Source organism: Rhinolophus sinicus, linkage group LG14 (genome assembly GCF_036562045.2).
Source record: "Rhinolophus sinicus isolate RSC01 linkage group LG14, ASM3656204v1, whole genome shotgun sequence".
Lineage (NCBI taxonomy): Eukaryota > Metazoa > Chordata > Mammalia > Chiroptera > Rhinolophidae > Rhinolophus > Rhinolophus sinicus.
The window spans coordinates 53090304-53115247 of NC_133763.1; the positions used below are offsets into that span (position 1 = coordinate 53090304).

Below are 24944 nucleotides of genomic sequence, written 5' to 3' on the forward strand. Positions count from 1 at the left end.
AGTAGGCAAAGCATGTGTCTAGCAACACACCTGGTGGGCAGCAAGAGCCTAGTCTCATTATTTAACTCTCGGCCTTTTGCAGGGACAGAATCCAACACTCAACACCCCAAACCCTGGGCTCTGAAAAACATGTATTCAACCTGAATTCTGAAAACCATTACTCAGTCGCTTGGGAGGGGTGAGGTGAACATGTCAATGCAAACTTCCTATTTCGTTTCTACAGATGGGGCAGAACACTGGGTACTTGTACCACCTGGTGGCAATTTATATAAATGTTCAACGGAAATTAAACATTTGATGTCCAAAAGCTCAACACTCTAGCCTCCTACTAACTCTCAAATGAATTTGTGTACTTCTATACTACATGGAAACTTCCAAGGGTGACTCTCGGCCATAGCTGGATATTAAAATCACCTGGAAGAGGCTTAAAAAAATACAGATTTCAAGCTTCACAACAGGTGACAGCATCGGATCCTGTGGATGGGATTGGGGCCTCTGTAGGAATACCAAATGATAAAACACACAAAAACCAAAGGCACAACTCTGATGCCACGTCAGGGACGAAAACAAAAGCAACCAAGGTCTATTCACTCAGGAAGAAGATGGCCAAAGAGACAGAGTACAACTTCACCATGTAACTCTTTTATTTGGGAATGAAAACATAACAGAAGGGCTCTAAAGGTAAATTGAGAAAAAGATTACGAGCGGGTCCACTGGTTATGTTCAGTCATGGTTTATTTATACATTTCATTAACAATGATTGCAGACGACATTTTTGACCCTCTCTGCTATAGCTATTACCACAGGAAGTTGTTTTTCTTGTTTTTTTGTTGTTGTTGTTTGTTTTTTTACGAAGGGAGGTGATTCTCAGAACTCAGATCAAGTAAAAACACGGTTTTCTTGGAATAATGTTTATTTAAAGTTACACTTCAGAGTAAACCATCTTCAGGAGGCCATGCCGCCTATACTGGCTACTGCGACACATCCAGACATTTTATAAAATCTTTCTGGTATAAATTACTAAGCTCTACAGATAGGCCCCTGTATTACATACAACCTTCAAATACTTTCAAAAGTTAAAACTATGTATTAGTTGATATTTAGAATGTTGCAGCCCCCTGACAAAGTAACTGAATGGGGAAGAACTACACAAAATGAGATGCTCGTCTCAGTGACCTGTTGCCAGCATGTTCATTAAAATATAATTCAAGATTCTAAATGACATGATGCAGCCACAGTCCTGGGGCCTCATGACGATAGTTGTATTAGGCTGCAAATCACCCTTTCCGCGGGAAAAGACAGATTTCAAGATGGCAACTGCTGTGTCATCTTTTTTTTTTTTTTTTTAATTTTTTACTGGGGAGTATTGGGGAACAGTGTGTTTCTCCAGGGCCCATCAGCTCCAAGTCGTTGTCCTTCAATCTAGTTGTGGAGGGCGCGGCTCAGCTCCAAGTCCAGTTGCTGTTTTCAATCTTAGTGGCCGCGGGCACAGTCCAACATCCCATGTGGGAATTGAACTGGCAACCTTGTTGAGAGCTCACGCTTTAACCAACTGTGCCATCTGGCTGCCTCTCTGGCAGCTCAGCAGCAGCTCTTTGCCTTCAGTCTAGTTGTGGAGGGCGCAGCTCACTGGCCCATGTGGGAATCAAACCAGCAACCCTGTTGTTCAGAGCTTGCGCCCTAACCAACTGAGCCATCCGGCTGCTGCCCGTGTCATCATTTTTGACGCTCTGTATCAGAAATGCTCTAGAAAACCCTCCCTTGAATGTGTGCGTTTTCCCACTGCAGTTTGCTCTCTTTCCGTTAGATGGCAGTAACACTCCATCGCTATCTTTCTACAGGCCCACAAACTAAGGTGGATTCCTTGAGGTCCCCTGCAGGCCAAGCTTCTCCAAGTCCAAGTTAATGGGGTGCAAAAACTGGAGATGAGAATAAAGAAGAGTAATTCTAAAGAGATCTTAAGGCCCAAATACTGCTCTTTATGGAAAATAAGAGAGACAACTAATGAATGAGCGACCTCTATGAAGAAAATATTAAGGAAATTCTGAGTATTAGAAGGACGCAGAGGAAAAAGTAAATGATATCTCGACATCTTGGTTCCCCCCACTGGACAGAAGGGAAAATGAGGCATTACCCTTTGACTAAAAGGACATGTTAACAGAATAGAAAGGCTACCCTAATTTCAAAAGCAACTGATTAGAACTATTTTCCCATCTGTGTCAGAAAGCGTCATCTACTCAGGTCCCTATTCTGTGGCAGAGGCCAATAAACGAAGTAACAATTTAGCCAAGTATGGAGACTTTAAACAATAGGAATAAAGGCTTTTTATTACAAATGCCTCTTAAGAAAGTACTTTGGATAACTTGAAAGGACACGTCTGTCCCCAGCAGAGAGGAGGTGTATCAATATTTACCTTTGGTACAGCTATTAACATTTCTCCATTATTTTAGTCCTACTTATTTAAGTACACACAACTCCAAAGGCTGGGATCCATCCTGATGGAAATAGCTACAGTAGCAAAGTAAACACCAAAGTCCCTTTACCCTTTGTTCTTACGGCCTGAAATAAACCAACTAAATAAACTCACCCAGTAACCTGCAGCGGAGCAGTTTTTAAAAGGGTGTGATAGAGAGAAACGAATGGGAGGCTCGATGGATGCAAAATTCAAGCGAGCACAGATTTGCCAGAAGACATTATTCGCTCCAGAAAGAATCAGAAAATAGTCTGGGAGACAGAATTAATGCACAAGAGTGAGAACTAGGGGAAAATACTTGTCTCAAAACAAAGTGACTCGGAGCTGAGGGAGGAGACCTGTCAGAGGGCTTCAGACCAGCTACCAAGGGAGCCACTGGGGAACGCCACTAGCCCTAATTGTTTTCAGAACATATGGTTCTTTGTGCCACAACCCAGCTGTGAATTTCCTGGCTTTTGTCACCTTGTGCCACAACCTGAAGAAGAAAACAGCAGTTTAACCTTCCTTCTACTCATTTACTCTATTTCTTATTATAACCTCCTGTACAATTGCAAAGGAACTAGACTATAAATAAACTGCACATCTCCACTTCCAATTATACAAAGAAAACAGCATGACTGTCACAGAAAAACAGTCTAGAAAAAGCACAATAGTGAGCATTTGCTAGAAGCTCAATAAATACTTAATGTATCAAGTCTGCTTTCAAAATGTTATTTCATTATACATTCATCACAGTTGCTGGGTATGGGCCAAAAATCATTTAGTACACAAAGAAAAATTTTGCAAAGCTTTTTAGTATTTATTAAAACAGGGATAACTGCTGTATTTCCTTTGTGGAATACGTTTAAGTAAAACATAAGGTTTCATTTCTAGAATATTGAACTAAAAATAAGTTTAACTGAATTATTTGTATATGCAAGATAATAAATATTTGTAGAATGGAACTGGAACTATGGATGCTAAAAATAAAAAAAAAATAAAAAACTTGTACTCAAGCTATAGTACATGAACCAATACACATTTAGAAAATCCTATCAGAAAAACAAAGTCCTATCAGCACTTAAGGAACAGAACACTCTTTATTCATAAAATCATCGGGATCCAGTGGAAAAAAGTTCCTCTCAAATTTTTTTAAATCAAAGATCAAACAACTCTTGGGCTGTAATCTTAACTGAATAATGAAGCAAATATTTTCTAGCCTCTAAATCATAATAGTAAAATGGTGACTAATAACTAGAAAGATACGCTTTCCCCCCAAATAACCAAATCAACACTTTTTGTTATTTCAAAGAAGCTGCAGAAGTGAACTTTTCATTGGTGACAGTCAGCATATTTGCATCTGGACCAGTTTTGAGAACCAAATTCCAAACCCTAGGATACAGAAACACGTGCTCACCACAGGCGTCTTCTCACAGTAGGCCTTTCTCGTGGTTTTTTTTCACAGTAAGTAAACTGACAACAAAGTTCGTGATAAATCATAAAGGTAACAATACTATGAAAATTCATTTCCTAGCTTAAGCAGTAGTAGTTGGAGAAAACCGGTCTTTTAAAATATTTTTATACAGTGTGAACCGGTCTTTGTATATATAGCACGGGAGACAGCAGGCTTTAGAGACCCAGTTCATACAATCAGATCCTAGAGTGATATATATATTTTTTAATTTACTCTAAAAATACAAAGCAAATTGAATTTTAGGGACAAAAATTAAAAGCAGTTCCACAAAGACGAAACAAAAGGTAGCAGAAGTTCTGTATAATTATCCAATAAGAAAACAGTTGTTGAGCCTTGTGAATTTTCAGATTTTTTAAAAATCAGAAATGAAATCTTTGTTGTGTTTTATGCTATGACGCAGAATTATAATAATGATGCCAGTGTTTAATTATAGTGGTGATTCTTAAACCTTCTTATGTACGCTGATATCACTGATGTGCTGAAATGTTGCAAAAGTCTACAGAGATGGAGAAAACACAAACTTTCTTAGAAGGGTGACCAGCAAGAATCATCCTTTGCCAGACCCTCAAGTTGTGAATTTCCATGAATTCTAGAGCTGAACCAGGACACTCGAGAAAGCTTTCTCTGAGGAGCCCACTATTCACTTACTTTCCTTCTGCCCAAGAAAGGGTCCGACATTACATGCTTTTCTGGTCCACACAATCTTTTTCTGCTGTCTTATGTAAAAGCCAAGAGCCTGTTTGTTGGTTTGTTTGGAGACCAGACATTCCAGCTAAGAACTAGCACATTTCTGGAAAACTTTTAATATTCCTGGACTCCTGACTTACCTTTCCCGAGGGTCACACCCTACTGGGAACATTCTACTCCAGAGAGTGGAGGCAATTGGTAAATTATGACTTTTTTATGGAGAACTACTTAATAAGGAGAAAAGGGACAGGTCAGTAACCAAGTGTCATGGAATGGATTCCAGGCCAAAGACTTTCTGAGTTCTCAGTGAAAGACCCCCACTTCCTACCAATGATGATGGTGCCGTCCAGCCTTGTCCCCTGAGATGCTTGCTGGGTATGGACGCCCTCTGAGATGTGAGAGGCCTGGCTGGGCTTTTGGTGGCTGACCCTTAGTGCAGCTTGCTATGCACGGGGTAGAGTAAGGTCATGTGTTCCGCCCCCTTGAAAGGCAGCTTCTCATTGGAGTAATAGTGCACCACTTCCGGGATGCTGTCAAACACCGCACTCATCTGGTTCAGTGTGTACTTGTTGTCCTTGGTCTGAGCCACTATAATATGGACGCATCCTTGACTAGTCCTAGAACAAAACAGAAATCAAAACGGAGACATGAAGGCGCGCGCAGGGGATCCTCCGCCCCCCGGAAAGCAACCCCAGCAGGATTCAGAGGAGGGCAGGTCCTCATCCGTTCCTGGAACCGTTATATACAAGCACACATGCATTCAACACTCCAGTGGAGCTCTTGGGAGCCTCGCAGCCCTCGGCTCAATGTGTGTCACCCTTGATACACACACGTTATCAGGTACCGGACAAACAAAACAAAAAACAAACCCCAGTCCTTCCTGGCCCCCAAATTGCCAAACTTGCTGACGCCCAAGTATGACACCAAGGTGAGACTGAAACTCACCATCTGTGTCATGGCTGAAAGGATAAGTGTAAGGCTTCCTCTTTCTTTCTTCCCCAAAGAATACGTTAATAATAATAATAATAATAGTAACAACCTGTTTCCCATCCCACCTCAATCTGGAAAGACTGTTCCTGGTCATATGTAATGACAGCTGGCACCAAAGGCTCCAAGATCTAATCCATGAGCCCCAGTTTCAGGAACAGAGCAGAGCTATTCCTGGTATTGTGTATCTGGTGGCCTATCCCGTTTTCTGAGCTGTGCTGCTCAAACACCCTCCCGCCCCAACCTCTTTCCCCCACAGTCTGATTGTTTCAGCTGCAGGGGCTCAGCTTCCTCAGGAAGGAAATGCTGTTAGGGCCCTTGACAATGACCCTCCAATATAGCACCACTGAGCTCGTGGAGCACCGAGAATTTCCATGATCCAAGCTCCACCAGACCGACCAGGCAAAAAACGAATGTTCTGTGTGCAGACTGGGGGAGTAACAGCAAGTCAGCGATTCCTTCTTCACCAGAAGAAACAGGTTATCAAAATTGCAGTTGGCATTTGGACAACCAAGGGGTTTGCTGTATTTACATCTCCAAACACTAGGGAGTTAAAGAAGAACGACTGACCTGGCCTGTTAGAAATTATCCTTTTTATCAGGAATTATTCCTCTGGTCAGAGGACCTACTTTAGACCAGGTAATGTAAGGTAGAAATGGACTAATGTACACTGACAATGAGTGGTATTTACCCAATACCAATTTTGCATTCTAGTCAGAGCATTTCATAGTCTGTTGTCCAAGCAAATGCAGCTTATTTTCTGGCAATACACGCCCCTGTGGACCACCTGCAAGTGGTATCTTTTTTTTGGATTATGCATCTCCCCACGAAAGAAGACTGTCACAGCGCACCCCCCTCCTGTACCCAGACGGGGGAGCCCATGAGGCTTCCAGACTCACTTTAGTGCAATGGAGTACCTACTGGTCCCTGACTCGCTATTTCGAACCAGGTAACCAGCTTCTTTGCAGGGTTGCAGTCGACTCTCAGCCTCAGCCCGGGTGATGGCACCATGATACCAACTGAAAAATGGGGAGACGGGAGATGGCACGAGCGTCAAAAGAGAAATCATTCCATAAGGCGTTATTTAAAATGCACTTCTGCTGGAAGCTCCGCAGCCCCAACTAGACCCTGCTTCACTGTCAGGACAGACAAAATGCAGATTTGGGTACTCCTGGGTCACAAAACCTATTCATACAAAAGGAAGCTAACAGGGCTAGTGTCATTTTAAAGGTTTTCACTCTAGACAGGAGGAGATTAAACACCAGGTTCTAGGGATGCAGTGCACAAAGGCACTTGGCTTTGAAAGCGGGTTTTCCTCAGTAAGCCCCGCCCAGACAAGTAATAAGCAAGTAAAATGGGCCGCTGTGCTCCGCCCACACCCAGGCCACCAATGAGCTCCCAGCTACTGTTTGTTATGCGGCTGTGCCCTGACTCACGGCTGCTTCTCCAGTGGCAGGGCTGGGTCCACTCTCTCCCCCTCGCTGTGGTCAGAGAGGGCTGGCTTCAGGATCTTCTGGGTCCAGCTCTTCTGTCGGTGATGCTGCCTCGCTGTCTCCTCCTTTGTGGAAGGTCGTTCGGAGCCTTCGAACTGAACTGGAAGGAATGTTCTAGTTAACAGCTGAGGTCCTTGAAGAACCCATGTAAACTTCCAAGAAAAAACCTCCTGGTCTGCGTCAGCTTAGGAAAGCCTTTTCCCTCCCTCTAACAAGAGCTAACATACCCTGCAAACATGCTGGGGGGAAAAAAAAACCACCACCAAAAAACCCTGGGACAGCTGAGCTGCTGTCTTTGCTACCTGGCCACACTGCGAGCATCCACCGATGGCTACTTTTTCTAGTTATCAGTGTAAAACACTTTTAGAGAAGGAGAGGAAACCACCTGAATATAGTTCAGCATGTACTTTAAAAACAAAATAACAAACCTTAGTTCTAGTATATTTAGATTAAAAGACTAAACACAGTTACAGGTGATAATTCCTTGCAAGAGCGTGCCTCATTCTATGAAACCAAATGAACAGTTTTTACCATGAAATAATGAAACAAACAGAAAAATCAACTCCAAAACACAAAGACACTACTGGATAGAAACTACTGGAAAGATGCTAAGATATCCAGGTTGGAGAGAAGAGAGAGAAAATGAGCAGTGCCTAGCACAACACAGGTGCCCCATGGAGATTTGTGAGAAACAAGAATAAACGAAAACTAAAACTGACCGGAAGGTTTGCTACTGAAAATATGACCTTCTCTCATGGTTTTGCTGTTAGAGGAAAAAGGCATCCCTATTTTTTTAAATCAAAGGCCAAAGAAATTATGTGGTCAGCCAAGTAGAAAAACTATGTCCTGGGATAAACAGGAGAATTACCTTTAATACCTATTGACAACTTACGTATCAGCTTCCTCTTGAGTTATTTTAAAAACTCACACTGGAAGAACTGATTCCTATTTTTGACCTAAAAAAAAAAAGGAAAGCTGGCTTCATCCAGCTTTCCAAATACCCTCACCTGTAATCCACTTAAGCCAGTGCTGCCATGTAATTATAGGGGTTTTAAGGGGTTTGGGGGCGGCGGGGGGAGGGGGGGAGGGGGGGAGGGGCAGCAAATAAGAGTTGGAAAAACTGCTCCCAATTAGATGGCGTCAGACAAGGGTTTTCAATAGTCATTTAAGGCATTTCCAAAACAGTTGGGCACTGCGAAGAGAAAGGAAAAGAAAGATGCCCAGAAGGATTAAAGAGAAATGCGACAGTAAGGGCTCTTCTTTAGTCAGGGTCTTCCAGCCAGGCCCAATTTTTGTTCCCCCATAAAATTCCTTGGGAAGAGACTTGCAGCTGAGGGACAGAAAGAAGGTGGCGTTGGCTGAAAGGCCGGGGGGGGGGGGGGGGGGGGGGGGGGGGGGCCCCCCTCCCCGCCCCTCCCCCGACGCCGCCCCTCACCTGACAGCACCCGCACGATCTGCTCCTTCTTCCACTCCCACGGCTGCTCGTACTCGGCCGCAGGCCGCTCGTCGTCCGCGGGCAGCCGGCTGTGGGCATCCGCCGGCCGCGCCTTCCGCTCGGGGCCCGCGTCGGCGGCCGGCTCGTAGGGCGTGTCGTACAGCTGCGGCGGCTTCCCCAGGAGGTCCTTGGAACCCCGTCTCTTGGCCGGCGCCTCCGACTTCGCGCCGGTGTCCCCGGGCTCGCAGGGGCTGTCGAGCAGCTGAAGGGCTTTCACCAGGGGATCCTTGGAGCCTCGGCGTCTAATTTCTGAAAAACATGCACCACACTCAATACCTTGAAAGAAAGGTGCCATGGAAGCACGGGACCTGACCCAGTGACCTCTTCCCCTCGCACTGTCCGTTCTTTACAGGGCTGGTGACTTCCCAGCTGCTGGAAGGCGCCTACAACCTCTCCCCTCCAATCACCTGAGCCAGATAATGGGACCAAGTCATGGACCAGGGGTCACATCTGAAGACAAGTGCCCCGCTGGGGGCCCCTGCAGCTTGTGACAAGAGAAGTGGCCTGGGGCAACCTGTTCCACAGAGCTGGCCCCCAGTCGCGCTGAGTTTGATGCTCTGCAGTTTTTAATGTTGTTAGGAGGCGGAGAGCAAAGTATTTTAATAAAAATCAAGGGAGAGTTTACTAAATTCAAAGCAGTGGGCCACACACACTGCAGGGAGGTATTTATGTACATTAGACAGCGTTCTTGTCTTTTAGGGGGTTTTAACGTAGTGGGGGAAGCCAGACATGCACAAATAACACGTAACGTGTTATGTGGAAAAGCAACAGTAATAGCAGTTAACATTTATCTTCGGTGTACTATGCATTAAGCACCATTCTAAGTGCACTCTAATTTTTATACCACCCTGTGGATGGGTACTATTGTTTCCCTGATATTACAGAAGAGACCGAAGCATGAAGAGTTTAAGGAAATTGCCCAAAGCAGTAAGTGGCAAAGCCTGGATTCCAAAGCAGGAAGTCGGGCTCCAGAAGCCATACCCTTAACCACTACCCTTGGATTGACTCCAAGTGGAAGAGAAATGAGGATGAATTGACTTTGATAGAGAAGGTTATTTCCAGTGGAGGAAGCTGCATGAATGAAGATACGAAGGTGGGAACCGTAAAGGGCTTGTTCCCAGAAGGGGGAGTTGAGGGCTAAGTTCATAGGACAGAGGCCAGGAGAGGAGAGAGGTGGTGGGAGAAGCTGGAATAGTAGGTCAGGCACCAAAATGCAGAAGTTCAAAACGCAACAGGAGAAGGTTTCCATGGTTCCATATGGAATGGAGAATGATTATACTTGTTTTCAAACAGGTAAGGACCGTTACATTTGTGTTTCACTGGAAGATAACTCCATCACTGCGTACAGGATGGAATAAGCCAGAACGTATGGTCTGGATTGAGGCCTAGAAATGGATGCAAAAAACTTGATGCAAATCAACCAACCACAGCCAACCAGCCAGCCAGCCACTGTGGGAAGGAACCAGCAGTGTCTAGGGACTGACCCAACCAGCTTGGGGCCCAGAGGCCTTGGCCGGTAGAGTCTGGACAACCAGAGCTGCCGATATGGACCAATGGAAGCATCATGTGGTTCTTTTAAATGCCCATCAGGAAGCCTTCAACCTGTCCACCTGTCACAGTCAAAGAGGACCTTTTCAAACACAAACATCCCATCTCATCTCAGCCACGGACATGGTGTCCTCTCACTAGAGGCCCTGACTGAACTGGGCTGGGGTCCCGCCTGGGGGTGAGAGTTGAAAAAGCTCCCCCAGGTGATTCTAACGAGAAGCGAAGCCTGAACAGCATCTCCACACCTCCTGGGTCCCCATGTCCCCCTCTCAGTGCCTCCTGCTCTCCAAAGCTCATCTTCTCATTGCTAGCGCAATGCCAAGGAGAAGTGTTCTCGCGTATCTGAAGGGTATCTAAAGCGTCCACATCAGAAGGGTAGCTAGAAGAACTGTCCCGGCCCCAGGCCAGGAAAGGTGCCTGGGGTTGCCTCAGGTCTCCTGCACCTCTGGTCCAAGCCTCCTGACTTTCAATGCAACAGTTTTTTTTCTTCACTGCTGATTCTAGACGGAGTTATGGAAAATAAGAAACCAAAACATACTCTGCTCTTGGTTCCATTAAGATAAGGCTGGAGCTTTTTAAAAAAGAACTTTTCTATAGCACTCAGAAAAAGGAAAGAGAAAACACAAAGGAATTCAAAGGATGAATTTAGAAGTTTCAAGTTTCTGATCGGAGCCTACGCTGACCCTCCGTTTAGCCTGGCACAGAGGGAAACCTCGCCTCAATTCTGTCCCTGTTGAACTAAACAGAAAAAGACTCTATTCCAACCTTAAGACAGAAGGAGTCCTGCTCACAAGGAAAGTTCAGTAAGTTTGTGTTAAAACGATGGACAGTGATTAGAACCTTGAGTTCTGATTACACGTGTCTGAATTTTTCCTTTTCAGATGAGGTTCTTGCATTCCTTGACTTTGGGCAGTATGCACACTTAGAATTCGGGGACAAACACTGGAAAGCACACAACATAGAATGTTCCTTCCTGGGGTGGTCCTGGGATTGGGTGAAACCTGCAAAAGCATTAGCATCTTTTAAAATAACGTTTAATGAGGGGGAACAAAAGGGGCTGAATGTACAGGGGCCCCTTCGCCCCTTCAAGGGGAGTCACCTTCCAGTCCGTTCCAACACCTGGCTGCCCTCAACCTGAGGCACCATAGAAACAGAAACAATCGTGGGGCTGCGAGGCGACCCTTCCTGCAGGGAGATTAGCCCCTGACGTGCAGGGCTGGCTCCGAGAGGAAACGAGCCTGAGAAGGAGGAAATGGCAAGAGGAAACTACACCCTGGCTCTGCCGATAGAGGCCATTTACCCGGCAGACGACAGAATGCGGCCAGCGGGCTGCAGATAAACAGCCATCTGCAGAAAGCGAGGCCTGACCTGCACCAGCTAACGCACAGCCGGGGGGCGTGGAATGTAACATGGGCTCAAAATTTTCCCTTCCCCATTCCCAACTCTGAATGCACATAATTATGCCATTTACATTTAAACACATAGGAGGAGACTAAGACTTCCTTTTATTATAGTAAATTTTTGTACTTAGCAATTGATATTCCTCCAGAATTGTTCAGCATTCTCTTTGAAGAGGGAGTTCTCTCTTGGAGTGTCTAAATGATGGCTCTATTCATTGGGGCGGGGGGTGGGGGGGGTGGGGTGGCGTGTTAGACCCAGTATCTCAGAGAAGCCTTATGATGGGGTGAGAGACTTGTCACCCCATTATCACAGGTGAATAAACTGAGGCCACGTAGCAGTCAGTGGAGGAGCCATTTTATACTGACTCCGGAGGTGTCTGTATCATTCCTTACTTTACACCCCAAATAAAATGTTCATTATAATTTCTATAATGCCAATTTCCCCCTAATTTATTTTATGTTTTCAAAACTCTACACTTAGAGCCTCGGACAGCTCTATGCTCCTCTTAGAATCAGAGAAACGGCTGTTAGGTAACTTTTTCACTCACATCTCTTATCAGTGCTCAAGCTTTTGATTTACAATTACTTTAACTTTTCTGAACAAAAGCAGATACAGAAGTCCTGAAATTTAAGCTTAACAAGGGAAGGATAGACAAATCCGAAACAGTCTTCTACTTATATCTATTTTTTCCATAATGGCAAACTTTTAAAATAAGAGACCTGAACGATGAGACTCTCCTTTAGATTTCACTATTTAAACAAACCATCAAAACCATTTGGAGGCTTTCACACAGTGTGAGGGATATAAATGATAAATGTCTAAGTTTTGCTTTGTCTTGTGCACCTGAAACTAATTAATAAAAAAAAAAAAGAGAAAGAAAAAAAAAAAAAAAAAAAAAAACCATTCGGAGGCAACAATAAAAAATTTTGAAACCGTCGCAACCGGAGCCCAGTCCCTCATGCGGAGTGACCTCGTGTCTCCACTCGGAAGCTGCGTAACTGGGACAAATAACTGCATCTTTGTGAACCTGGGTGTCCTCAACTGTAACACAGAGACTTCTAACACTGGCTTCTTAGGGCTGTAGGATGTCGTCATGTGCCCAACTTGCGTGATACCAGCTGCGGGAGGAATTCTCACGCTGAATGAGGGCTGTGTTAGGCAGCTTCGTTCTAAGGCTGCTTTCAATGCCTCAGTTTTAATTTGGTGGCGAAAACCCATAATGCTAAATTATACAGAATATTTCTGCCCACGATTTAGCAGTAATGTTCCCGCGAGTTTAGCAGGGCAACAAAGAGCTTTATGTTATCTATTGCTGTGCATTCAAAGTCATATCTTTTAATGAACAATCCTTTGACTAAATCTAAGAGAGAACGTATTCATAAATGTATAAATTCTTAGCTTTTAAAAGAGCAAAGTTCTAGGAGGGACCCAGGGAGCTTGGGTCCCAGTTTTGTGGCCACAGGAAAGTACTCAATGCCTCTGAATCTGTTTCTTCCTGTTCCGAGGCAGACTGTGATTCTTATTCTCTACTTCATGGCACTTACCACACGTGTCAATGACATACTTTCTTCTGTATTGGTGGTAGGTCTGTTAGCCCCTGGGCTGTGAGGTCCATAAGGTCATGTGGGTCTTGTTCCCTGTATGCCCAGAGCCCAGCACAGGGCCTGATACATATGTAGTCAAGAAATATCTGTTGGATGTTATAACGTCATGAACAGTGTTCTACACACCCAAGATAGTGTTAAAATCAGGCATACTGTTCCCACTTCACAGGCATTAAAAACGCAGGACAGAGGCTGCGTGTTCCACAGTTAAATCATTCGTTAGTACCATCTCCTTCTCCTGCAGAAATGCTGAAACCAACTAAAAAGAAATCCCTAATGTTTCTCAAGAAATATGGGACATTTCTGAACTTGGACCTGACAACAAATCACACAAGAAGCAAACTGAAAAAAAGTAAAAAGGCTTAAAAAAAAACACCAAAAAAAAACCCAGCAGCAAATCTTTTATTTCCAGTTTCCGATAAACTCACTTCCTGTTATTCTGTCCAGCTGTGTAATGTACGGGTAGACTAAGAGGTATATTCTCCACATTGATTGAGAAGGTGCTTTTTGATATATATTTTAAGTGGAGAAACTTTAAAATTCACCAATATTTTTTAAAAGAGCAAAGAAAAAAGCTGGTAATTGAAAAAAGAGTTAGTAATTTTAAAATGTAAATCCAATTGAATGCACTGACTTTTATGTTTCTAAATGAATTTATTTATGTAAACTGTACAAAACGGAGCTTGAAACTTAATAAGTGCTTGAATATTAAATGCTAGTTATTACTATTGCCTTTATTTCATGTTGGACAATTTTGACTTTTCACTATACCCTTTGTGAGTCTCCGTGGCAAAGTGCCTTATTGTGTGTGAAATTCAAAGTGCTTTTGCATACATCATTTAATGTGTCCTGAGACAGCTGGGTATAGGAAGCAGACCACCGCATCTGGAGTGGGGCAGTCTGGTTTCTCTTTCTGCTCTGTCTTAACAAGTTCTGTGAGCATCATAGGCAAGTCAGATTCTTTTTGACCTTGTAACAAGGGCATAGCATCGCAGTCCCCTAGCTTACAGAATTTGGTGGGGATTATACGGAAAAAAATCATTTTTAAAAAGCACAGCACTTTCTCTATTATCACTACTAATTCCAGTTAAAGAGAAAGAGAGGAATAAAAACCCAAGGTCACAGAAGGGTGAATCAAAATGAAGCATTATTTCGTTTAGAATATCCTTTTTCCTCAATTTTATGGAGAAGTAAATCTTTCCCCCTCTTTTCCTTTCAAGCCTCTGATATTTTTTAAAATTCTGACTAAGTTCATTTTCACTTCCCTTCATTCACAGATTTCGTTCGAGGTCACAGTCCAGTGACCTTCAGGGTCACAGCCTGGCCAGGGTACACCCTCCCCAAGCCTGAGCCTTATCTCTGCAAGCAGAGCGCAGGGAACAGAGCAGCGCTTCCTGTGACAGCGCGTTTTCTTCCTGAAGCCTGTCTCGATCCTTCTAGGGTGATTACCCTTCTGCTCAAGTCTTCTGAGACTATGCTCACGGAGCCTGGGCTTGACAGCTTTTCAATCAGTTTTGAAACAGAAGAGACAGTCTTTGATATGTGACTGATTATTTCCCAGGCATGAAACCCATGGCACTCCAACCAGACTCCCTCCAGCCGGCATGCAGAAACTGCATTTCTTGTTACGGATTAAAGAATGCTTAAGGAAAATGAGGAGAATGACTAATTGGTTCTAAAATCCACAAAGCTAAATAATTAGTAAATGTATTATGTTTAAGCGTCGTTTACACCAGCTTAAGAGAATTAGGGAAGGAAAGAGAAAAGTTATATACCAAAAACGATTGCCTGGGTCACAAGTCAGAATTGCTTTGACTTGAAAGATTGTCGGCTTTGGTTTTAGGAGGTTGGCCTTGAGTGGCATGGCCTATGCCAGTATTTAGGAATCATTTCTTAGGAATCAATGTTTTTGTTCCAACATTGTAGAGCTTGTTGAGAAATCAATGTTCTAGTATAAGACAGAGGACCACGTCATGTTTGCATCTCTTAACAATTTAAGATCCTTTTAAGTATTTAATCGTCCTCGGTAATGATTTATGACTCCCGTTATGAATGTCAAAGCTTTGAAAGTAGCCAGGAAATGTATATAAACATCTTAAAACTAAAGATCACAGTCTGAGCGGCTCTGCAAACTCACAAGTGTCAGTTTACATAGACTTAGAAAAGCTTTCAAGATCCCTGCAAATTCTAAAACTGAAGGATACAAACCATAAAGGAAGTTCACTAGATATCTGACCTTAGTTTTGGGGTTCAATTCTGGTCCTACCGGTCAGCAGGATCTGGTTCAAAATGTTTTGCACCCTTGTCCCCAAATATACAGCAGTTACTATTTTACACATTCCCAGTGAGTGTGAGATTTCAGCCCCTACTAAGCAGCTCCTGGTTACAAACCTGTTATCATTTGCTGTGCATCGTAGGGTTCCATGTAACCGTCATTCTCTCCTACTCTCTCTGCGTCCCTTTGACCTTTTGTCCTTTTGGCATCATACGGGTCAGCGTAGTCTTCTAAAATGATGACCTGCGAAAGAACCAGAGGGGAGAGTTGCTGAGAATAGTCACACACCAGAAGGGCAGCGGTATCAAAATGGCTACTGACAACCTGCTGATCTGAGAAGAGGTCAAAATCTCCAATCAGTTCTGGACACCTTTTGAACTTGAGCTTGTTAGTCACCCAGCTGCACACATAACTGTTTTTTTTGTAGTATAATTGATTGTCAGCCATTCATCTAAACTCTGCTGATCCCCAGGGTTGTTTTCACCTCTTTTTCTCTCCCTAAGCAATAAAGCATTTGCTGGGTTAAAGGGTGGCAGGGGTGGGAGGTGGGGGGTGGGGGATGTCTATAGCTTTACAGCATAAAAAAGATGAACTCTGGTCTACCACCTTCCCCATGACTTTGGTCTTTTAAATGCCACCCAGCTGAGCAATATACTCATGGCACGTCAGTCAGTCACCCAGCGACCACTGCACGTCCACCAGCACTGGCTAGGGAGTCAAAATAAGACCAAAACCTGCTTCTTGTCCCCAAGGAATTTGTAACAGCTCTAAAGAGAAAGTCCTCATAAGAAGAAGCCTAAGAAATACGTCAAAACTAGACAGTATTGTGGGAGTTCCACGTTCAATAATTCACAGGTGGACTGATTCTCATGGGCTACATTCAGACAGAGTTTTGATCAGTATTTGTGTCAGAAAGCAACAATCCTTCCCCAAATACAAGGGGGCCTGGACGGTGGCGTGTGTGTAGTAGTTCTGTTCTGTAGCAGCCAGGTGGCAATGTTGGGGGTCAAGGCACCCTTCTCTGGAGGAAGCCCCAGGCCCTGGTCCACAATCTCTGATTACATTCTCCAGAAAGCTCACGGAGCAGGACCACTGGAGCTGGCAAGAAGAATTTAAATAAACGGGGAGGAGCCAGGACGAGGGGGCAGCCTAGATGAGAGCCCTCCACCTGGGAGGAGATGGCCTAAGAAACTCAGACGTCCAGAAGTGATGACCGCGAAAATAACCAGGCAACCACTGCCCGGGGCTGGGATTACCACTCACTCCTCGACTCCATTCTCCTGGCTGCCCACCCTGTGTACTGCATTCCCAGCGTACAGTGAGGAAACGCGGTGCACAGCCCCCAACTACAAGGTGCTTTCGATCTAGTCGGTCAGGTAGATTACTGACTAATATCTGGACGGACTGGGTCCTCAGCCGTCATTCCATGACTCCCCCCCCAGTGCCTGGCACAGGCTAGGCATGCTGTAAATGTCTGTGGAAGAAATGAATGGAGGAATGAGCAGAAATGCCCAGTGCAGACACACATGGTCTGCACTAGTGGCTTCTGACTTGATCCAGACAGGCAGCATGTTTGCAGCAGGGCAAGAGAAAATTAAAGTTCCCAGGACAGGAAGTGACTGCCTGGGCTGGAGTCTGAAAGCTCTATTTGAACTCATCTCTCTCCCCTTTTAGCACAGAAGAGCGGATTTAGAACGAACAGCCAACTCATCTCTTTAAGAATGGAGTGAGTCTCTTCACATCTCACACACCTTTTCCTGACTGCCTCATTGGACAGCACCCAGAAAACCTCGGGTGTGCGAGCAGCAGCTCTGCTCTCCAGATCTGCAGTTTTCCTGAGGGCATTTCCTTGTCCTGTTCTGTGCCCCTAATGCAATGGCGGCTGCACAACACATGGTCACGTGCTGTAACCTTGGGGTGCTAGTGAAGCTCTGAGAAACCCTTTATAGGGGGAACTGCAAAGGATGGAGCTTCCAAACTAGCAGAGCAGGGGGCTGACCAACCCCTTCCTTGAAGCTTTGAAATCCATACTTAGACAGTTTAGAGATTACCATTCTTTCTGCTCAAGCGCTACAGTTACACACCGCCTAGCTTTATAACTGCCCTGCATGTGGAAATTAAAATAAACCATATCTACATAGAGGTCCAACTGAACAAAGCAGGAACATCTCAATTACTCTTCTAAACTGCTGACAAAATGAAATCGACAGTACATTTCTGCAAAGTTCCCATCCCTAGAATGAGCATTAAAAAAAAAAAAATTCGAATGATTTGGAATGAACATTTAGAGGAGTCACCAAGTGTTCGAGAGGGAAACGCACCCTCAGCTTCCCGGAGGCATAAGGAACCCCAGGGCTTAGCAGGTTTCCTGCGCTCCTTCCCGGCATCCGCTGCAGCAGGGAGAGGTGGTCCAGGGAGGCTGTATTCTTACCGTGTCTTGCTGCTTAGTGGTCTTGCCCTTGTCCAGCTCGGGGCCCAGGGTGGAAGGGGAAGAGGACGCCGAGGACGAGCTGCTGCTGCTACTGGTGCTACTGCTGCTGCTACTGGGGTAGCTGCCCTTCCCGTTCTTCTCCTGAGTGTCCACTTTGATGAGCCTGTTGATGTAGGTGCTGCAGCCGGAGCTCTTGGCCGCGCCTCGGTGGGGCTCCTCGTCGGTGGTCCGGGAGTTCTTGCGGCCCTTGCCCGCGGCGGCCTGAATCAGCCCCTGCAGGCTGTCGCGGGACAGCCGGCTGTCCTTGGGGGGTCCGACGCCGGCCCTGCCGCCCCCTAGCTCGGCGGCGGAGTTCTTGCGGCCCTTGCCCGGGGTGGGCCCCGCGCCGCCCGCCTCCGAGTTCTTGCGCAGCTTGCCGCCCCCACCGCCGCCGGGCTTGGCCCGCTCCGACACGGTCTTCAGGTTCAGGGGAAACTCCTTGAACCACTTGGCCGCCATGAGGGGGGCCCGGCCGGCGCTACTCAGGAGCGTCGTGGCCGCGGAGCAGGCGAGCGAGGAGGCCCAGCCCAGACACGGAGAGGCGCCAGGGGCCGGGGGCCACTGCATTCCCCGGGGCTGGGGCGCTGGAGGCCGCGGCGAGACCCCGCGACGGCTGCTCCGCGCGTCCCCCGCCGGCCGTCGCCCACGCCCGACAGGGTGGGGCCCCTCTGGACCAGGGCGGGGGGCCCGGGGCGCCGAGCGGGCGGGCACAGGCCGCCGCTCCGGACACGGACGGCGACAGGCACTACGCACCGGGGCCCCGCCCGGGCTCGTCTTCAGCGCCTGCACCGCCCGGGACCTCCGCGACTCTCCGGAGGCGCCGGGCGCCGGGGGCTTCCCCTGCGTTTTCCTCCCGGAGTGGGAGAGGCCGGGCCCACGGAAGCCCCCGGACAACCCTGCCCACACTCCCAGGGATGAGAGGGCACGGAGCGGAGGCGGCAGGAGTGTCCCCGGCGCCGCGACAGACGGTGGACGGACGATGGGCCGCCCCCCCCTCCGTGCGCCCCTCCCCTGGGCGGTGGCGCCTCCCAGCCCTGCCACCTCCCGCCCATATCCGGGGGTGGCAGAGTGGACGCCTCTGCAGGGGCGGGTCTGGGGGTGCGCGTTCGGGAGTAGGTGGCAGCAGTTGCACGTGCTGGCTGGCCGCGCCCCCGAGCTTAGAGCCCCCCACTTCTGCACGAATAGCCTTCCATCTGAACCAAGCCGAGCGCTGCCTTCAAATGTGCCCAGGGTGCGCCACGTGCACCGCTCGCACCCGGGAAGCGGCCTGATGGCTCCCCAGAGAGCCAGGCGCGCGGGGTCCGCTCCATCCACGATCTCTGCAAACGCTATTTTGGGGGTGTTTGTGTGGAGTGCGTACTGAGAGTGGACGCAGAGGCAGCGCTCGCTCGCTCCGCACTCGTGCAGTTACACTCCCGGGAGCACCGCCCCGCGCCCCGAGGACCACGCTCTTCCCGCCCTCCGGGGCCGCCGCCGCCCGGGGATTGGTTGCGGGGAAGCGGCCCGCCCCGCGCCTCGCAGGGCGCTTAGGGAGAAAGCGCGAAGGCCGGCGTTGGGGCTGCGGAGTGGACGAACCTGACCCAGGAGAGGTACGGCTTGTTGGTTTCAGGCCCCGGGCTACGGGCGAGGGGTGGCGAGGACGGGGCGTTGGGAGGCGGTTGTGGAAACGGCACCCCCATTTCCACGCCAGGGTGGCAGGGCGCGCGGTTACAGCCGGGGCTGGTCGCTTACTTGCGGCAGGGATTTGCGGGATTTTGTGGTGGGACGATGGGTGGGAGTGGACCTCAGAGACTGACGCTGGGGTGCTGACGCTGACTGATGGGGAGCTCTTTGTGCAGAACTGTGGGGCACTTAGGTTTAAAGATGCCTCTGCCATCCCCCTCCCTTTGGAAGCAATTTCAAAACTTTTTAGCTTAAACTAAACGTGCAGCAGAGGCTCACGCAGTAGTTCTAGACCAGAGGTGTCCAAACTTTTTTCAACGTTTTTACCAAGAGCGATATGCGGTAAAATACACAAACAGCTGGGCCACTCACTCCAGGTGTAGTAAGTATTGCCTCACCTGGTTTATTTAAGTAAACTAAATATAGTTTTGGAATTTGCTGCGGGCCAATTAACAATGGATTGCGGACCGCAGTTGGCCCACGGGCCGCAGTTGACCCGTGGGCCGCAGTTTGGACACCCCTGTTCTAGACCCTCACATACAAGCCACCCATCACTTCATTTGTGTGAATGGTGGTTTGTGAGCTGGAATGGCAAAAGAAATGCTTGCTTACACGAGCCGTTCTCGAAAATGTATATTTTACCAAACAGAAAGCTTATATTGAGTTGTAATTTACGCACCATAAAATTCACCTGTTTTAAGCATACAATTTAAAGGTATTTACTGCATTTACAGTACAACCACCACCACAATCTCATTTAGGACTTTTCCGTTACCCCAAAACGAAACCTTGTGCCCCTCAGCAATCCCCCTCCCCGCCCCAGGCAGCTACTGATCTACTTTCTGTCTCTACAGATTTGTCTGTTTTGGACTTTTCTTGTCAGTGGATTCATACAATATGTGGCCTTTGTATCTGATTTATTTCTCTTGGCAGCATGGTTTTGAGATTCATCTATGTTGTAGCATTTATTAATACTCCATTCCCTTTTCATGGCCGAATAATATTCCACTGCACAGGTATCCAACATTTAATTATCCATTCATACGTGAGTTGTTGGACATTTGGGTTGTTTCCACTTTTTGCTATTACAGACAGTGCTGCGGTGACACTTATGAGCAAGTCTTTGTGTGGACATGTGTTTCAATTTCTCTTAAGTAGATACATACCCAGGAGTGGAAATGCTGGGTTGCGCGGAAATCTCTGTTGAACTTGTTGAGAAACTGCCAAACTGTTTTGCAAAGTGCCTGTGTCGTTTTGCTTTCCCACCGGCAACATGAAGTTTCCCACTTCTCTATTATCTTCCTTTTTTATCATAGCCATCCTAGTGGGTGTGAAGTGGTGTCACTGTGGGTTTGATTGGCATTTCCCTAATGAGCATCTTTTCATGTGCTTATTGGCCCCTTGTATGTCTTTGGAAAAATGTCTTATCAGGTTATTTGCCCACTGTTTAATTGGTTTATCTTGTTACTGAGTTGTACGAGCTCTTTTTGTATTGTTTGCTTGTTTGTTTTAAAGAAAACACACAAATAAGACACTTCTCGAGACCAAGCACGAGAGTGGAAGCTCATGACTTCTCCTTTAATTGATTTTATGGAGATTAAATGATTTTAGACAAATTAGCAGGCTATCATTTCTGAGCCTCCAGGACTTGATCTGTACAATGGGGTAATAGTGTCTAGCTCCTAGCATCTCTGTGAGGATTGAATGAGAGGATGTGTATTAGCTGTTTAGCATCTGACAGGCCCGTAATGGCATCTTTGAAAGATTCACGCTGGGCCTTTGCTTGGGAGGTGTTGGTGCTTGCCCGGTTCCAGACCCTGCAGACTTTTCTGGGGATCACCAGGAAATTGGAACTAACATCCATAGCCCTGATTCTGCCCATAAACCTCTTTTTATTGATCCATACTTATGTGTTTTAATTATCTTAATCGCTTTTAGTTCTATTTAAATTTAGTTGCAGCTAAAGTGGTTGTTTCCTCCCACAGCTGGGAAGAATTTAGAGGAAAGCGTCACCATTTTCTTTTAAAATTTAATGTTTTAATTTATATTTCTCATAAAGTAAGGGGAAAAAAAAACTTTAAAATTGCTTTGACAGCCTTCTTATCTGTAGGAAAAGAACCCAGGCTCCGGAATCACAGACCCGAGTACCTCAGTATTTTTAATAATCTTAAGCAAATCATTTGATGTCCTTGAGCTTTGCCCTTCGCATCTATAAAATAGGAAGATAATACTCCACAGGGTCATGGGAAAGGACAGTGCAATCCAAGAAAAGACCCAAGGCTACCATTTATCGAGCTCTTCGCACAGGCGAGTACTTTAAGCTCAACCACACCTCATCCTCCTGACCTAGGGCGTTTTGATTCCCACTTGACAGATAAAAGGTCTCTGGGCAGGACTCAGAGGCACATCCCTCTAACCCCATTCGAGCTGCAGGCTGGCCACCGTGCAGGGGTGGAGGTGGTTTTAAAGTTGCTCATGTCACCTGTATTTTCTATTTGCTGTTGTAACAAATTACCACTTGTTTTGTGGCTTAAACAATGCAACCCCCAGTTCAGTAGGTCAGAAGTCTGACACACGTCTCACTGGGCTAAAAGCAGGCGTCAGCAGGGCTGGCTGCTTCTGAAGGCTCCAGGGGAGAATCTTTTCCTTGCCTTTTCCAGCCTCTAGAGGCCGCCTTCATTCCCTGGCTGGTAGCCCCTTCCTCTGCTGTGTTCAAAGCCAGGGACAGAAGTCAAGTTCCTCCCATAATGCATTGCGTTAATCTTCAGCTGTTACGTCTCTGACTCTTCTGCCTCCCTATTCCACGTCTAAGGACTCCTGTGATTACTACATTGGGCCCACCTAGGTAATCTCTATTTTAAGGTCAGCTGATTGGCCACCGTAATTCCATCTGCAGTCTTACTTCCCCCTTGCCACGAAACTAACATGTTCACAGGTGTGGTAGTGTGTTTATGTTGACATAAGAAACATCCAAACCTGTAGAGAATTTTTAAGAGTTTATTGAGCTACACTGACGATAACCGCCAGGAAGCAAAAATCTCAACAGATGGAGAAAACGCTCCCGAAAATGGCAGTTTTGCAGCTTATTTTATACATTAGAATCAAGAGAGACCAAGGGGGTTACATGGAATCCATGGGCGGTAGATTAGGGAGATAGGAGAAAGCAAAGGGGGGACCTCTGGGATTGGATGAAAGTAAAAGGGAGAGACACTATTTTTACATTGTTGGGTGCAGGATAGTTAATAACATTTACAGCACATGGAGATGGGATTTGGGGGACAAGATAACAGTGAGGGGCTCTGTGGTCCGGTGCTGGTGGCTGTGCCCTGAGGGGTCTGGAAAAGATGACTCTGGCATTCCAAAGGTACAAGTATGTTATCCTAGGTGCAAGAAGGCGATAGTCAGGCTCACTTAGGTAAAGATTGAACTCTGTCGAGGAAGCTGCAGGTCTAGCTACCTGCCATGGCCCGATTTGGTTAGGAATTTTTATGTTCAGACCATCCTGTGTGGTTGCTATCGGTCTCTAAATTCGTAGGGCCTGCCATGCAGCCTCCCCTGAGCTTGTCGGGTTTAGTATGTGGCCCCTTTATCATCCACAATTATAATAAGGAATACCGTGTTTCCCTGAAAATAAGACCTAGCCAGGCAATCAGCTCTAATGCGACTTTTGGAGCAAAAATTAATATAAGGGCTGGTCTTCTGTAAGAGCCGGTATTATATTACGTTATAGAATATTTTATATTATTACATTATACTGTAGACCCGGTCTTACATTATAGTAAAATAAGACTAGGTCTTATATTAATTTTTGCTCCAAAAGATGAATGAGAGCTGATTGTCCAGCTAGGTCTTATTTTCAGGGAAACACGGTTTGTAGTTGGGCTTCTTGGGTTCCTGGCACAGAGCTCCTGAAACTCTTGGAATTTCCTAAGTGAGGAGAACAACAAAGGTGTCTTTTGTTATGTTAATCAGGTGACTTTTGGGAAGCCCCCAGGTAGTGAAGAAGGGGAATGGTTGCCAGGGGACCCAACCATGGGATTAGAGGGTTGGAGCTTTCTTTCCATCCTCCCCGCTTCTTTCTGCCCCATCTCTGGGAAGGGAAGACAGGCAGGACATCGAATCAATTGCCAGTGCCCAGTGATTTAATCAGTCATGTCTATATAGTGCGACCTCCATAAAACTCAAAGGACAGGGTTCGGAGAGCTTCCGGGTTGGTGAACACGTGACATTTGGGGAGAGTGGCGCCCCTGGAGAGGGCATGGAAGCTCTGTGCCCTTCCCGCACACCTAGCCCTGTGCATCTCTTCTAGCTGGCTGCTCCTGAGTTACATCCTTTCATAATAAACTAGTCATCTAGGAAGAAAATATTTCTCTGAAATCTGTGAGCCGCCCTAGTAAATTGAGTGATTCCCCAGGAGGGGGTTTCGGGAACTTCCAATCGCTAGCCAGTCAGAAGCACAGGTGAGAGATAATCTGGGCTTGCAAGTGCCTGGCACCTGAAGGGGGGAGGGGGCATCCGGTGGGACTGAGCCCTTAACCTATGGAGTCGGATGCTGTCTCCCAGTACACAGTGTCAGAGTTGAGTTGGACTGGAGGACACCCAGGGAGTGTTTGCAGCGTTGCTTGGTGGCATGGAGACCCCACATTGGAACCGGTGACCAGCATTCTTAATAGGGTCTGGGGATTAGGACGTCGACCCCTTGGGGGGGCGGGCATTATTCTGCCGGCCCCAGGAGCTACTCAGTCGTGCTGTGCTGGTGAATTATCCTCTAACTGTGGCTGGTTGGCTTTGCAGGAGGTGCTGTGGGGAAGAAGCTGCAGCATGTAAGTTGCTTGCCTTTGCGCTAAACAAGCCTCCATCCACCTAGGCAGCCTTCTCGCGCCTCTTCCTGCCTCCCCACCCAGAGCGTAGACGTTGTCCCCGCATTTCTTGCCTGCTGATTCTAACCCTAACTGTGCTTTACTTAGTAGCATGAAAAAGGTCCAGGGGAGGGCTTCCTGGCTTGGAACCTGAGTCTGGGAGAGGGCGGGGCTTATGCAGGGAGGGCCCTGCTTCTTATGCCCAAACTCCTTTTGCTGGAGTTCTGGCGTGGGACGGGGACACCAAGAACTGTGTTTGACAGGTCCTGGAGCAGCGGTGACTCCCGAGCCTCGGCTGAACTGTTGGGGAAGAATGGTGTGTTGGAGGAACAGAAGTCTCTACGTGAGTTAACCCGAGGGGCTGGGTGCTGGGACCCATCCATCTACACCTACATCTAATTAATCGACTCAGTTTCTATTCAAGGGTGAAACCTGGGATGCCCTTGCTCCCATCAGCTACCATGTTTCCGTACAGGGGCGGGGGCGCCCCCCTGCACTGCCGCGGCTGCTCCAGCCTCCTGGCTTCCCTTTAATTCT

At 46.9% G+C, this 24944-nt stretch overlaps 2 protein-coding genes across 2 annotated transcripts in view; one reads left to right on the forward strand and one right to left on the reverse strand.

Moving 5' to 3' along the window:
- Positions 1–4110: 4110 nt before the first annotated feature.
- On the reverse strand, positions 4111–18877 carry SHE (Src homology 2 domain containing E). The gene is made up of 6 exons (XM_074318821.1): positions 17848–18877; positions 15533–15659; positions 8529–8837; positions 7037–7193; positions 6500–6619; positions 4111–5230 (listed from the first exon to the last, which is right to left on the reverse strand). Exons 1-6 carry the CDS (start codon positions 18451–18453, stop codon positions 5044–5046), a joined length of 1506 nt encoding a protein of 501 aa, XP_074174922.1. The 5' UTR covers positions 18454–18877; the 3' UTR covers positions 4111–5043.
- A 229-nt stretch (positions 18878–19106) lies between these two features.
- Positions 19107–24944, forward strand: part of TDRD10 (tudor domain containing 10) — a 31439-nt gene continuing 25601 nt past the window's right edge. Inside the window, exons 1-3 of the mRNA XM_019711893.2 lie at positions 19107–19475; positions 24343–24371; positions 24671–24750. Coding sequence (XP_019567452.2) covers positions 24370–24371; positions 24671–24750 — 82 coding nt within the window. The 5' untranslated portion in view covers positions 19107–19475; positions 24343–24369. The remainder of the gene's footprint in view (positions 19476–24342; positions 24372–24670; positions 24751–24944) is intronic.

Excerpts from the sequence above, each read along its gene's own strand:
- SHE (XM_074318821.1), bottom strand. The coding sequence starts at position 18,453 with ATGCAGTGGCCCCCGGCCCCTGGCGCCTCTCCGTGTCTGGGCTGGGCC. Across the intron at positions 15,660-17,847 it reads CCACTAAGCAGCAAGACACG|GTCATCATTTTAGAAGACTA; the intron begins GTAAGAATACAG and ends GTTCTTTCGCAG. Across the intron at positions 7,194-8,528 it reads GATCGTGCGGGTGCTGTCAG|TTCAGTTCGAAGGCTCCGAA; the intron begins GTGAGGGGCGGC and ends CATTCCTTCCAG.